The 16,748-nt window shown below is 40.2% G+C and overlaps 1 protein-coding gene across 3 annotated transcripts in view; it reads left to right on the forward strand.

Moving 5' to 3' along the window:
• GABBR2 (gamma-aminobutyric acid type B receptor subunit 2) overlaps positions 1-16,748 on the forward strand; it is a 553,394-nt gene that overhangs the window by 267,985 nt on the left and 268,661 nt on the right. For all 3 annotated transcript variants that reach the window (XM_072152801.1, XM_072152802.1, XM_072152803.1), the window contains 2 exons: positions 868-1,056; positions 10,268-10,504. In XM_072152801.1, coding sequence (XP_072008902.1) covers positions 868-1,056; positions 10,268-10,504 — 426 coding nt within the window. The remainder of the gene's footprint in view (positions 1-867; positions 1,057-10,267; positions 10,505-16,748) is intronic.

A 16,748-nucleotide genomic window follows, 5' to 3' on the forward strand; every position in this document is an offset into this window, starting at 1 on the left:
AGAGCTCCTGCCGCCCCCGGCCGCTAAATGCTTCTGCTCACAGGGATCGCCGTATTGCATAAAGCTGACAGGGGCGTGGAGGGGGTGTGTCGGTCAGCCCCCTCATGGATAAGGTCGACTGCAGCTCACAAAATACAAGGATCTGACCTCTTATTTGGTAAGAGGTTGGATTGTTTCAAACACACTTTCACAACATAAATTTTTTAATAAATGGCATAAATAGAAAGCTGCTGGGGGGAGGATTATGGCAGGCTTATTTGGTGGGGGTCTTTTTGGGGGGTGACAGGTCCTCTTTAGACTGTAAAGAGATGATGAAGGCCCAATCTGTACAAGGCAGGTGTGTACTAAATTATACATTTAGTGGCATCACTTAAATAGAATAATAGTTTCCATAAATCACACCACCTTCTGCTAACATGAAATTAAAAGACAATGGCCTTGCTACAAGCAAAAAATAGGCTAATGAAAAATGATGACAATAATACTGGCAGTCCCCGGGTTACGTACTAGATAGGTTCTTTAGGTTTGTTCTCAAGTTGAATTTGTATGTAAGTCAGAAATTGTATATTCCATAATTGTAGCTGCAGACAAAATATCTTTTGACCCTGTGACAATTGGATTTTCAATATTTTGTACTGTCATGGGAACAAGGGTTATCAACAAAACTTCATTACAGACACCTTACAGCTGATCGTTGTGGCATGGAACTAAAGTAAAGCATTCAGGGGTCACAGTGGGCAGAGAAGTCCGTCTGTAACTAGGGGTCGCCTTTATGTCGAGCACTGTCTGTATTGTACTTCAAGTGAAAATAAGCAAATTACAATGATTTGTTTTAACAAATGTTGTGTTTTTCTCCATAATTTGTAGGCTTATAATGAAGATATGTATGGTAGTAAATATCAATGGATAATCCCTGGGTGGTATCAAGCACTATGGTGGCAGCAGGCCAATTCATCCACCTGTTCCAGTAAAAATCTACTTACAGCAATGGAAGGATATGTTGGAGTGGATTTTGAACCTCTTAGCACAAAAAATATCAAAACTATATCAGGACGGGTAAGCTTTTAACTAAAAACTAGAGTGTTCACAAAATACATTTTATTTACTCTGAATTAAACTGTAACAAAAGTAAAATATCACAATGGGGGAAGTGAATCACCACTATACCAGTCATGACATCCTCCCCCTGGTGTACAATGCACCAGGAAGGCTTTGGCCCTTTTTATTATTGGGCACATGGATGAATTCTATGCAAGGTCCTGTTTGGCATAGAACACATGCTTGCGCTATATCAAATGCAGATGCAAATGCATCAGATCATGGTGTCCCTGGCCAACTACCTGCCCACCGTCCTATAGGTGGCATAAAGGGAAAAAAAAAGCATCAGAAAACTGGTGTACAAGCCTTGATAAATTCACTCCAATTAATTTATGGAAAAATTAGTCAATTCATTTTATAGCAAAACTATGCTAGGTAAGGAATTATATGTTAGACCCAACAAATACAACTACTGACAATGAACAGCTGTTACCATGAAAACCTTATTTTAAATGAGCATATTTTTCTGAATTTGCTGAAAGGGTGGCATGTTTTTAATCTTAATGAATATTTAGATATAGTATGTCGTACAAATTAGTCTAAGTTAACATAGTAAATAGAAGACAAAGAGGATGGGAAATGAAGCTGCAAAACTCAGGTCACCCCCACTAGGATTGGTGCCAGCACTCATTGCGGGTGTTAACACTGGCGGAATGTGTGCTCTGCCACTTTCCCCATGATTTTTGCTCAATGTGACGTCATTGGAAGGCAATGATTCTAGTGAAAATGGTGAAGTGCATGCATCAGTAGCATTTAAAGAGTTGACAACTGCAAACGGAGTTGGCACGGATCGATGGTGTTCTTGTTGAGCGTTCATGTTCTGGTTTCTGTTTGGGTACCAGTATGGATATCTGAACCGGTATCAGGTTTATTGTCATGGTCTTAGGTACAGAATAGAAAACCATTAAAAAAAATTAATGAAATAAAAATTATGTCACATTGGTTAAGGTGATCTGGGTGTTCAGAACCAGTTATTCTCGCTGTTGTAAAAGAAGCAATGGGAAAACACCCTTCCTCTCACGGTGGTTAAAGGCGCTCTGGGGTCTTCAGACCCAGTTGTTCCTCCTGTGATAGAAGAAGCAATAGGAAAACGACAAACCCTTTCTCTTGCGGCAGTTAAAGTCACTCTGGGTGTTCAGACCCAGTTATTTTCATAGAGGATTTAAGTGGAAATTAAGAAACCAGACACACCCTCACTGCGTTTAAAATTCTGGTAATGGGGATTATCAAAATATCATTAAATGCGGAATTCAAACATTTTCATTTGAACTTCCAGTGATATGGAATGGAAATAAATGAAAGTTGAAGTTCCTGGGAGCTTTGTACTGTGGGACAGTCACCATCTGGTCTTTAACCCCTTAACGACCTGGCCCTTTTTAGTTTTTTCACTTCCATTTTTCATTCACCACCTTCAAAAATCTATAACTTTTTTATTTTTCCACATAAAGAGCTCTGTGACAGCTTATTTTCTGCGAAACAAATTGTACTTCATAGTGATGGTATTTAATATTCCATGCTGTGTACTGGGAGGCAGGAAAAAAATTACAAATGCAGTGAAAGTGATGAAAAAACGCATTAGTGATTTTTTTTCTTGTGGGCTTGGATTTTACAGCTTTCACTGTGCACCACAAACGACATGTCTACTTTATTCTTTGGGTCACAGGGATACCAAATTTGTATAGGTTTTATTATGTTTTCATACATTTACAAAAATTAAAACCTGTACGAAAATATTTTTTGGGGGATTTTGCCATCTTCTGGCGTCAATAACTTTTTCATACTTTGGTGTACGTAGCTGTGGGAATTTTTTGTGACTTTTGATGGTGTTTTCATTGCTATAATTTTTGCTATTTTTTCTGAACCTTTGGATCACTTTTTATAGATTTATTTTTCAAAATGGCAAAAAAAGTGCCATTTTTGACTTTGTTATTATTATAACTTTTTCAAAACTTTTTTTTATTTTTACTTTTACTATTTTTCAAACTACCTAGGTTAGTTTTACCCTAGGTTGTCTGATCCATCCTATCATATACTGCTATAATACAGTATGGTAGTATATGGGTATTTTCCTCCCCATTCATTACCCATTGAATGGGTTAAAATGAGACAGCCTGGGGTCTTTGCAAGACCCGAGGCTGTCATGGTGACAGATTGGCGCTCCCCGATGACGTCACGGGAAGCGACGAACCGCGGCAAGATGGCGGCCCCCATGCGATTCCCGTGAAGCCTGTAGCCTTTAGTGCAATATGCAGCAAAGACTTACCGGCTATGGAGAGGGTTTGGCCTGCGGAAGGGGTCATTGATAGCCATCTCAACAAGCCTGAATCAGAGAATTTTGTTAGTATGTTAGGATTAACCCCTTAATGACCGCCCTATCGGGAATCTACGTTAGTCATTAAGGGTACTTCTTCTGACGCGACGCCTTTCTACGGCGCCGCATCAGAAGAAGATTTCGGGACATCGGGTCAGTATAGTGCTGGTGTCGGTCTGTGATATAACAGCCCAGACCCGGCACTAACACCCGGGATTGGAAAAACTCAGATCCCGGGTGTTTAACCCCTTACACGCCACGGTCAAGTATGACCGCGGCGTGCAAGTGTGTCCCACGTGGATCAGACCCCCCCGGTGAGCTTACCGGAGGATCCGATCCCTCCTGCGGCTGCCTCCGGGTCCAGCGAGTGACCCGAGGCTTCCGGCTCCTCTTCTTGCCGGGTTCTGCCTTCCTGGCAGGACCCGGCTGTATGTAACTGAGCATGCGCAAAATGCTCAATTACTTACACTATACACTGCAATACAAGTGTATTGCAGTGTAGAGGCTTGAATAAGTGATCGGATGATCGCTTGTTCAAGCCAAAAGGTGGAAAATATGTGAAAGTAAAAAAAAAGATCAAATCATTTTATAATAATAATTAAATAAATAAATAAATAAAATAAAGTCCCATAATCTCCCCAGTTACACATATAATGCAAATACAGTATATAAAACACAAAAACACACGAAAAATGTACATATTTGTACGTATTAATCTGTACAATAAATCTAAATCAATATTGAACCCGCTCGGTGAACGACAGAAAAAAAAACTACGAAAAACTTCCTGTAATATACAATGTTTCATCATACACCATCACAAAAAGTGTTCTAAAAAGTGATTGAAAAAAAGCTACGTTCCCTAATATGATACAACTGAAAAGAACAACTCTTTTCATAAAAAATAAGCCCTCAACCAAGTCTGACAACAGAAAAATACAGAAGTTATGGCCCTAAAAAGTTGGCAATAGGAAAAAAAAGTGCGATATTCTCCAATATTGGTTTTGCTCAGGAAAATTGAGCAAAGATAAGAAAAACTATATAAATGAGGTATCACCGCAATCGGAGTGAACCAGAGAATAAAAATAAAATATTATTTTTATGTTACGGTGAGCGGGGGAAAAAAATGCTAAAATTCCAAAATAAAAATTGATGATTTTGTTTGTGCCCCCCTTGAAATAGTTAATAAAATCTCATGAATAAGTTATAGACCCCCAAAATGAATTATCTATACATTGTATCTCATCCCGTAAAAAATAAGCCCTCATATGTTTGCAATACCAAAAAAAAAAAATGTATAGCTCGTACAATGTGACAATACAAATCTGCTGTGAATGGCGCCTCCATTCATTCTATACTCGTCCGTGCGCCCGTACAGCAGTTTACCACCACATATGGGGTATCAGTAAACTCGGGAGGAATTGGGCATCAAACGTTGCAGTGCGTTTCATCATTTCATTTATTCTGAAACTGTCAGTTTGGCCTAAATGAATGTATTTTCCCAAAAAATTCCATAGTTTCTAAATTGCAGGTCCATATTTTTTTAACCCATGTGAAACACTTAAAGGGTTAAGAGACTTAATAGAAGTTGTTTTACATACGTTGAGGGGTGAAATTTCTATAGTGGGGTCATTTATGGGGTGTTACTATTATTTAGGCCTTTCAAAGTCACTTGGAAGCTGAGTTTTCCCTCAAAATGTGAGTTTTGGCAATTTTCATGAAAATGAGAAAAATCGCACCTAAAGTTCTACGCCTCATAACATCCTAGAAAAATGAGAGGATGCATAAAATATCATCCCAACATTAAGCCAATCATTCCGTAAATGTTAATTATCAAGCTTTTTGGGTAGTTTTACTTCCTGTCTCGAAAGCAGAACATTTCAAACTTGGAAAATGAAAAATTTTTACAAACTTTTCCCAAATTTTCCCTTTTTTTCAGAACGAATCGCAAAACTTATCACTTAAATTTTATAACTAACATGAAGTACAATGTATCACGAGAAAACATTCTCAAAATCACCCGGATATGTTAAAGCGTTCCAAAGTTATAACCAATTATCGTGAGACATGTCAGATTTGAAAAATCGAGTCTGTCATTGAGCTGAAAACTAGTGTCGGTGATAAGGGGTTAAGGACTTTGACAGTGAGCTGGTATATTTATGAACAGTACTTATTTAAAAAGACGCTCTCAATGTGCCACTATTGTTAGGACATCCAACCGAAATGTGGTGGCTGGTGTGTATCCGCGCCACAATACACTTTTAGGTGCACAGTTTTGTGCGCAAACGCTTCATAAATACATTTGCAAGCAGTTTGCAGCCAGTTTGATAAATGTGGGCCAATGTTTTCCTTATGCCATCCCGGAAAATGTATTTGCACATTTCCCAGTTATAATCTAGTCAGTCAGTAGTTTTCCCTGATTGGTAAACCCAGAAGTAGCCAGTGACTGTACCTAGTACACAGTCCGTCTTCCAGAAGCAATTAAACATGCTGTATAGTGGCCAGGTGTCAGAGTGGCACTTGATATCTTCATTTGCTAATTAACCCCTTAATGACCGCCCTATCGGGAATCTACGTCGGTCATTAAGGGTACTTCTTCTGATGCGACGCCTTTCTACGGCGCCGCATCAGAAGAAGATTTCGGGACATCGGGTTATTATAGTGCCGTTGTCGGGCTGTGATATCACAGCCCAGACCCGGCACTAACACCCGGGATCGGAAAAACGGAAAAGCATGACCGCGGCGTGCAAGTGTGTCCCCCGTGGATCGGACCCCCCCCGGTGTGCTTACCGGAGGATCCGATCCCTCCTGCCGCTGCCCCGGGTTCCGACGAGTGACCCGGGGCTGTCGGCTCCTCTTCTCACCGGGTCCTGCCTTCCTGGCAGGACCTGGCTGTAAGTAACTGAGCATGCGCAGCATGCTCAGTTACTTACACTATACACTGCAATACAAGTGTATTGCAGTGTAGAGGCTTGAATAAGCGATCGGATGATCGCTTATTCAAGCCAAAAGGTTGAAAATAAGTGAAAGTAAAAAAAAAAAAGATTAAATTGTTTTATAATAATAATTAAATAAATAAATAAAATAAAGTCCCATAATCTCCCCAGTTACACATATAATGCAAATACAGTATACAGGCGGTCCCCTACTTAAGGACACCCGACTTACAGACAACCCATAGTTACAGACGGACCCCTCTGCCCACTGTGACCTCTGGTGAAGCTCTCTGGATGCTTTAAAATAGTCCCAGATTGCAATAATCAGCTTAAAATTGTCTGCAATGAAGCTTTATTGATAATTCTTGGTCCTATTACAGCAAAAAAATTTGAAACTCCTATTGTCACTGGGGCAAAAAAAAAAAATTGTCGGGAACTACAATTATAAAGTATACAGTTTCGACTTACATACAAATTCAACTTAAGAACAAACCTACAGTCCCTATCTTGTATGTAACCCGGGGACTGCCTGTATAAAACACAAAAACACACAAAAAATGTACATATTTGGTATCACCGCATCCGTATTAATCTGTACAATAAATCTAAATCAATATTGAACCCGCTCGGTGAACGATGAAAAAAATAACCACGAAAAACTTCCCGTAATATACAATTTTTCATCAAACACTATCACAAAAAATGTTCTAAAAAATGATCAAAAAAAGCTACATTCCCTATTATGATACGACTGAAAAGAACAACTCTTTTCGCAAAAAATAAGCCCTCAACCAGATCTGACAACAGAAAAATACAGAAGTTATGGCCCTAAAAAGTTGTCAATAGTAAAAACAATGCGATATTCTCCAATATTGGTTTTGCTCAGGAAAATTGAGCAAAAATAAGAAAAACTATATAAATGAGGTATCACCGCAATCGTAGTGAACCAGAGAATAAAGATAAAATATTATTTTTACATTACGGTGAACGGGGGGAAAAAAATGCTAAAAATCCAAAATAAAAATTGATGATTTTGTTTGTGTCCCCCTTGAAATAGTTAATAAAATCTCATGAATAAGCTTTAGACTCCCAAAATAAATTATCTATACATTGTATCTCGTCCCGTAAAAATTAAGCCCTCATATGTTTGCATTACCAAAAAAAAAAAAAAATATATTGGTTGTACAATGTGACAATACAAATCTGCTGTGAATGGCGCCTCCATTCATTCTATACTCGGCCCTGCGCCTATACAGCAGTTTACCACCACATATGGGGTATCAGTACACTCGGGAGGAATTGGGCATCAAACGTTGCAGTGCGTTTCATCATTTAATTTATTCTGAAAATGTCAGTTTGGCCTAAATGAATGTATGTTCCAAAAAAATTCTATAGTTTCTAAATCGCAGGTCCATATTGTTTTAACCCATGTGAAACACTTAAAGGGTTAATGGACTTAATAGAAGTTGTTTTACATACGTTGAGGGGTGAAGTTTCTATAGTGGGGTAATTTATGGGGTTTTACTATTACTTAGGCCTTACAAAGTCACTTGGAAGCTGAGTTTTCCCTCAAAATGTGAGTTTTGGCAATTTTCATGAAAATGAGAAAAATCGCACCTAAAGTTCTGCGCCTCATAACATCCTAGAAAAGTGAGAGGACGCATAAAATATCATCCCAACATAAAGCAGACATTCCGTAAATGTAATTTATCAAGCTTTTTGGGTAATTTTACTTCCTGTCTGGGAACCAGAACATTTCAAACTAGGAAAATGAAGAATTTTTACAAACTTTTGCCAAATTTTCACTTTTTTTCAGAACAAATCGCAAAACGTATCACTTAAATTTTATAACTAACATGAAGTACAATGTGTCACGAGAAAACATTCTCAAAATCACCGGGATATGTTAAAGCGTTCCGAAGTTATAACCAATTATCGTGAGACATGTCAGATTTGAAAAATCGAGTCTGGTCATTGAGCTGAAAACTAGTGTCGGTGATAAGGGGTTAAAGAAAATCTACCATCAAAACCAAGCATGATAAACCAGGGACACTTACTCATAGATCCAGGCACTGTGACAGTGGTATTTTTCTTATATTTGTTATCTATGGTCTTCTTCCTGTAAAAATCAAATTTAACCCCTTAAGGACCAGGCCCTTTTTCGTTTTTGCGTTTTTATTTTTCACTCCCAACCTTCAAAAATCTATAACTTTTTTATTTTTCCATGTACAGAGCTGTGTGATGTCTTATTTTCTGCATAACAAATTGCACATTCGTAGTGATGGTATTAAATATTCCATGCTGTGTACTGAGAAGCGGTAAAAAAATTCTAAATGCAGTGAAAATGATGAAAAAACACATTTGCGCCATTTCTTGTGGGCTTGGTTTTTACAGCTTTCACTGTGTGCCCCAAATGACAGGTCTACTTCATTCATTGGTTCAATACGATCACAGGGATACCAAATTTGTATAGGTTTTATAATGTTTTCATACATTTACAAAAATTAAAACCTCCTGTACAGAAAACAATTCTTCATTTTACAGTGTTCTTGCGCTGATAACTTTTTCATACTTTAGTGTACAGGGCTGTAGGTGGTGTCATTTTTTGCAACTTCTGATGACGTTTTCAACGCTTTTCTTTGTAGGACTGTGCGACCTTTTGATCACTTTTTATAGAATTTTTTCTATTTTTCAAAATGGCTAAAAAATGCAATTTGCGACTTCGGGCGCTATTTTCCGCTATGGGGTAAAACGCAGTGAAAAGCGGTTATAATATTTTGATAGACCGGGCATTTTCGGACACGGCGATACCTAATGTGTTTAGGATTTTTACTGTTTATTTATATTTATATCAGTTCTAGGGAAAGGGGGGTGATTTGAATTTTTATGTTTTTTTAATATAATTTTTTTTTTTTTACTTTTTTTTATTTATTTTTTTTACTATTTTTCAGACTCCCTAGGGTACTTTAACCCTAGGTTGTCTGATTGATCCTACCATGCACTGCCATACTACAGTATGGCAGTATATGGGGATTTTGCATACCATCTATTACAATGTGCAGATCGCACATTGTAATAGATAGCCTCGATCATGACAGCCTCGGATCTTTGTGTGATCCGAGGCTGTCATGACAATGAATCGCCGCTCCCCGGTGACGTCACGGTGAGTGACGATCAGAGCGAAGATGTCAGCTTTGCCGGCGGCAATCAAAGGGTTAACACCCGCGATCGGTGCTAGCGACGGGTGTTTGCTTCATTATGAAGCAAATGCCCAGTGAGTATGAAGAGGGCTCAGCCCGTGAGCCCTCTTCATATTCCCCCATGCGCAGCAAGACGTAAGGGTACGTCTTATTGCGCTATGGAGTTAAATTATGAAGGGCTCTGAGGGGTATTATTAGGGCTCCTCCATGCTGCAGATTCATAGGCTGTTACTGTGTGCTTTAAGCACTTACTCTGCTGTAGTGAGATTACAGCAGGCAGAGGGAGGGTTGAAGTGTTGAGGCAGCAGAGGGGAGTGGAAACAGTGTAACAGCCTGGGAAGGGACAGCACAGAGGGGCTCTGGTAACACCACCCAGTAGCCCTTCATGCTCATTAGCATAATTTTAAATGTATGACAAATATAAGAAGATTACCACAGTCACTGTGCCCGGATCTAAGTGTCCCCGGTTAACATGCTTGATTTTGAAAGTAGATTTACTTTTAAAAAAATGTATTAAAAAAAAAAAATTTCATTTTTTTAATCCAATTTTTAGTTACTGTAATATTTTATTATTTTTGAGGGATGTCAAACTTTTATGTACACTTAGGAAATAAATGCATTTGGGAGAGAATATTATTTTAGATTTACTTACTGTATATTGCAAAGAATAAGAGGTGATTTTCAGAAAATGACTGGAACTTCATATTATTTGTTTTTTATAGACCCCACAGCAATATGAAAAAGAATACAATGAAAAGAGATCAGATGTGGAGCCCAGTAAATTTCATGGTTATGCTTATGACGGAATATGGGTAATAGCCAAGACACTACATAGAGCAATGGAATACCTTAACACTACCAATCGGCATCAAAGCATTCAGGATTTTAACTATACAAATCACAAGCTTGGGAAAATTTTCCTTGATGCAATGAATGAAACAAACTTCTTTGGAGTAACAGTAAGTATTTTTCATTCTATAGTAAGCAAATACTTTTTTATGATTGGGAACAATATTTTTAAACTTTTTAAGGATACATTTAAATAGCAGCACACATTACATTTTGCTATCATTGTGTGATTTTTCTTCTATACCCATTTTAAAACTTTTGTAGACTGTTCACAAAATTCCTGCTCAAATTTAAATATATTTCAAGACTAGATCTCATGATGAATAAAGTAAATTAGAAATTAAGACCAAGCTCTTATATGAACCTTGTAAACCATGTTTGATTACTGCCATGTTAAAGGAGATCTACCATCAAAATCCATCGTGATAAACCAGGGACACTTACTGCATGAACATATAGATTCAGGCACCGTTACCTAGGTAATCTTGTATTTGTTATCCAAGGCCTCCATTCTTCTAAAATCAGGCCACATGATCGGTCTTCACACGCCATTACACTAGGCAGGAGAATGTCTTACTTCCGCCCCTGGTACTTCAGCACTTTCCCCCTCTACCTGATGTAATCTTACAGCAGCAGAGGAAGTTTCAGCACACAGTTGAAGGGGGAAGTGTTCATGCACAGTGTAACAGCCTGTGAAGCTATAGCACGGAGGGTTCTGGTAATGCCCCTTAGAGCACGTCTGGTTCAAAAGCATAATTTAAAAGTTTATTTTAGAAGGAAGGAGGCTATTATAATCACAAAATCATGCACTGCATAAGAATTTGTGATAATTTCACTGCTTGTACGCCAGTTTCTGGCATAGAAGCAGTGATAAATCTCCACCATGGTGCCTGGATCTTTAAGTAAATATCCCTGGTTTATTCATGCTTCATTTTGATGGTCAATATCCATTAAATAATTTGTGTAGAAGAAGCATACAAAAGTGTTACAGAAATGATACCATATTTGGGTATATATCCAAGTTTTTGGAGCATCAAGACCTTCATTAGGCAAGTTTACAAAGGACCTGAGAGATGACAACATATGAAATTCCACCCTCTTCCTGAAGGTGCTGCTTAGTGGTGTAATATCTGGTTACAAAGTCCCTTCGAGGCTTTCATTTTGGGGTTGTACATGACCATTTAGAGCACTCACTTAACTTGTAAGAGGCTGTTATGGGCTCTGAGGAATTTTTGTAGCTTTGAGGATCTGCTCATCTTTGAAACCACCACAGTTGAAGGAAAAGTGCTGTTTTCCAACCTCACACTATTTATACAGATCCATAAGTAATGTTGTCTCTTTTTACGCCAATAAACACACCTGTGGGAAAACACTTCTTTGGACCACACCACAGACCACATGTGAAAAGTTGCTTGCTGCACTTATTTCTATGGCAGGCAGGGCCTAGCATAGAGATAACCTTTGTGCCTGACACCACCAAGTACATCAAGAGGCCGAAGCTTCTTGTCGTATCGGGCTTCACATGAGCGCTAGCGTATGATAAATAAGCCCCAAGAACTCAAAACAGCACTTGGAGTTATAACTCATTACATGGATTTACTTCACACATCTCAGGGACTAAATGACAGTCCCTGCACCCAGGGGTGAACCAAGCCTGGAGCCAGGAGCCTGGAGGGGGGAAGGAGATGGGAGCAGAGCGGGGTTGAGACAAGAGCAGAGGGAGAGCCGTGAGCGGAGGTATGCAGTGAGTGGGGGTGTATGTGGAGGTATGCGGGGAGTGGGGGGAAGGAGCACAGTGTCGGCCGGCAGCACGGTGCCACACAGAGCACAGGAATGTGGTGCTGGACGGCCAGCAGTTCGGTGCATGCTGGCGGGGGGGGCGGAAGCTCGTTACCGGTGGCGGCGGGGGGTGGGCGCAAGGTGCCGGTAGCGGCGGGGAGCAAGTTGTCGGGTAGAGGGCTCCGGCGTGCTGGAGCTCAGCACTGGCCTGTGGGAAATGGGAGCACGGTGCCACCCCCCACCACCATTGAGCAGAGATGCTCAACTCGCCTCATGGCAGTTGCGCTCCTGCCTGCACCCCTAAGTATGTGCACTGAAGAATCTTCAGTTTTATTGACCTGGCTTATCTTAAAGGAAACCTATCATCAGGAATCTACCTAGTAAGGTAGATCCCATAGCAGGTTTTCTGGCATATCCCCTTGCTGTCCCTGTCTAATCTAAGAATTTTGTAGAAGCAGAGAGAAATTAATAATTTACTATGCATTAACGGCAGCGGCTACTGGAGTAACAATTCCATGGTCTATGAAAAGCTAAGCAGCAAGACCTTTATCAGAAGCTTCTGCACATGTACAGAACTCTGGCTACGGCACAAGGATGCAAAATGAAGACAGGAGCATGGCAAGGAAGCGTTGGTAGGCGACATCGGCCAAGGCTACTGGGCGTGGAGTAGCTGCTCCATGAAGTAGCTGCTCCATGCCCCAGTAGCCACGTACGCTGATTTGCATAGGTAAAGGTTAATGTTTTTCTTTGCTTTTACAAAACCCTTAGACAAGACAGGGACAGCATGGGGATAAGTCAGATACTAGCAACCTGCCATGGGATCTTCCTTATTAGGTAGATTCCTGATAGTAGGTTTCCTTTAATGATGTATCACCACATGATACTGGGGCTGTGGATCGGGTTCCACCCCAAGTAATCCAGAATTATATGTGTGCATGGATATGCTTTTCTGTAATAATTTATTAATGTAATAAACATCTAGTAAGTTGATTCTCTGTACTTCGTTCACTTGTACATCTGATTCACTATTTAATATACACTCACCGGCCCCTTTATTAGGAACACCTGTCCAACTGCTTGTTAACACTTAATTTCTAATCAGCCAATCACATGGCGGCAACTCAGTGCATTTAGGCATGTAGACATGGTCAAGACAATCTCCTGCAGTTCAAACTGAGCATCAGTATGGGGAAGAAAGGTGATTTGAGTGCCTTTGAACGTGGCATGGTTGTTGGTGCCAGAAGGGCTGGTCTGAGTATTTCCGAAACTGCTGATTTACTGGGATTTTCACGCACAACCATCTCTAGGGTTTACAGAGAATGGTCCGAAAAAGAAAAAACATCCAGTGAGCGGCAGTTCTGTGGGCGTAAATGCCTTGTTGATGCCAGAGGTCAGAGGAGAATGGGCAGACTGGTTCGAGCTGATAGAAAGGCAACAGTGACTCAAATCACCACCCGTTACAACCAAGTTAGGCAGAAGAGCATCTCTGAACGCACAGTACGTCGAACTTTGAGGCAGATGGGCTACAGCAGCAGAAAACCACACCGGGTGCCACTCCTTTCAGCTAAGAACAGGAAACTGAGGCTACAATTTGCACAAGCTCATCGAAATTGGACAGTAGAAGATTGGAAAAACGTTGCCTGGTCTGATGAGTCTCGATTTCTGCTGCGACATTCGGATGGTGGGGTCAGAATTTGGCGTCAACAACATGAAAGCATGGATCCATCCTGCCTTGTATCAACGGTTCAGGTTGGTGGTGGTGGTGTCATGGTGTGGGGAATATTTTCTTGTCACTCTTTGGGCCCCTTGGTACCAATTGAGCATCGTTGCAACGCCACAGCCTACCTGAGTATTGTTGCTGACCATGTCCATCCCTTTATGACCACAATGTACCCAACATCTGATGGATACATTTATGACATGGCAGGATAATGTGCCATGTCATAAACCTGGAATCATCTCAGACTGGTTTCTTGAACATGACAATGAGTTCACTGTACTGAAATGGCCTCCACAGTCACCAGATCTCAATCCAATAGAGCATCTTTGGGATGTGGTGGAACGGGAGATTCGCATCATGGATGTGCAGCCGACAAATCTGCGGCAACTGTGTGATGCCATCATGTCAATATGGACCAAAATCTCTGAGGAATGCTTCCAGCACCTTGTTGAATCTATGCCACAAAGAATTGAGGCAGTTCTGAAGGCAAAAGGGGGTCCAACCCGTTACTAGCATGGTGTACCTAATAAAGTGGCCGGTGAGTGTTTATATTTTTTTAACAAAATTATCTAACATCCCAGCATCATCTGCACAGGGCTAATACAGTACTACCCCCACTAAATAAAAAGCATGTCTAATGCGGATGTCACATGTCCTATCTTTTCCCGTATTATGACGCCGTGGCCCAAGCGTTCCTATGGAGAGGGGCGGGGTGAGCTGCGCTTAACTCCTCCTCTCCCCGGGCGCTGCCGTGTGCCCACCGTCCTACAGTGGGGTGGGCAACGGCAGTGTGCATGTAGCCTAATACTGATGTCACATGAGATATTACATAGTCCTCTGTCATTCTTTTGGCATTACAGTCACACTTTTCAACTTTGTAAAATATGAAATTAATAAGGTGGACTGTATCCTTTGACATTTAATATGGTTATCTCATGAAAATTGTTTCAAAGATTTTTCTGTATGCGTATTGCCTTGAATTAATTTCTCAGCCATTCTCTGGAAACCTATACTGAATATCTAGTGGTGAAAAGGCCAGTAAAGCCAATGAATCATGTTGTATAAGAAGGAGTACATCTATAGCTATGTTTTTCTTTTTTTAATTATTTAATTTTATAAGTAGGAGGCTCACAAATCATAAAGCAATTTTTAAAGGAAATTTCTGAATTCATTATTTTAGACAGAAATTTATTTTTATAGGGTTTTTGAAAGTCCTATGTGTTAGAAAACTGCAAATCTGTAAGCTGTGCAGAGTACATGGGTGCCCAAAATCCTGGATTTCTGTCTTCTAATCTATAGGCATTGTGGTGCATTCTGGGAAAGTCAAATCTTGTCTCTTTCTCTTAAATCTCAACTGTGGTGCACCCTGATGTAGCCTTACACAATTTATACATTGAATGTTATAATTTTGGGGGGTTTTCATAAGTGCAGCATGCAAGCTATAACATTTTTATTTCTTTGTGAATGTTACAATATAAGGCTACCTTCACACGACGTATGCCCGCAATAGTACGGCAGGCATACATCGGCACCGGGAGAGGTTTAGGGGATGAGCGCTGCTCACCCCCGCCCCTCTCCATAGGAATACATAGCGCACGGCGACGTATTCTGTAGAAAGATAGGACATGTCCTATCTTTCTATGGGCTACGGAATGCTACAGTGCCACATGTGTGCGGCACCGTACCGCTCACGTACGGCGCAGTGAGGCCATAGAAGTGTATGGGGGACGTATAAACGCCGTATATACGTTGGCTGTATATACGTCCCCAATACGTTTGTGTGAATGTAGCCTAAGGGTTTATTATTTGTGGTATGAGATAAGCATTGCAGTGATACTATTTGAGGTAATACCTCATTAATGAAAATATATCAACCTTTTCTTTCAGTACAATTATAGGATATTCCATGTATATAGCGTTTTATGTTTGAGTAGTTTTGCAGAATAAAAACTTATTTGAGGGGAAAAACACCTGTTGCCATCTTCTAAGTGGCTTAACCCTGTGGGAGGATGGAGATACTGTGTGGGGGACAAGTGGCACATGTTTGACCACAATGCCTACAGAGTTAAACATCCAGGATTGCAACTATTATGTTCACTGTTAGTGCAAAGGCCCAGCTTTCACATACAGCATGTGCATTTTTGGATTCAATTGCATTTTGAACATCCAATTGCGGGAATGTTTAACCACAGTTCTTTCAAAAGCCATCATTTTCTCCATTTGCATTTACTGTCTGTTTTCACATTTTCAGTCCATGGAAAACAGACCGTGCACTAGATTTCTAGGACTGACCGCATTGCAGATCATGATTACAGTTTGGTGCTGCTGTTTAGCGCGGAAGAAAACACTATGGAGATATACAAAAGAACTAGAGTGGTGTGTAAACTGGTTCACATATAGGTATAAAAACACCATTAATAACACTTAAAAAAGCATGTTTACATACAACGTGCACAGGCAGGGTTTGATTGCAATATAACCACAAACAGAAACCCTCCACACTCTCCCCACAAAGGTATTGTTGCAAGTAGATAATTCAAAAATATGAACAAAACCACATTTGGTTGCCATTGCAAACACAATATATAAGTCCAGACCAAAGTAAAGGCTAAAATAGCCTAAAATCACAAGTATGAAGGCACTGAGGCATGCTGAATATAGAATGCTGACTTGCAGGTGGGAATAGTGTGGGCTGATGGCCCCACTCGTATCGCCACAAATGTGGCTTCCTCACGGGTGCTGTTGTGCTAGAAACATGTGCATCATTTGTTACAATGATGTGTTGAGTCCGCCTTCTTCACTGTGGTGATAACTTGTGTGAGGTAACAAAATAAGTGTGTGCTATGGCAAAGAAC

Source organism: Engystomops pustulosus, chromosome 5, assembly GCF_040894005.1.
Source record: "Engystomops pustulosus chromosome 5, aEngPut4.maternal, whole genome shotgun sequence".
Lineage (NCBI taxonomy): Eukaryota > Metazoa > Chordata > Amphibia > Anura > Leptodactylidae > Engystomops > Engystomops pustulosus.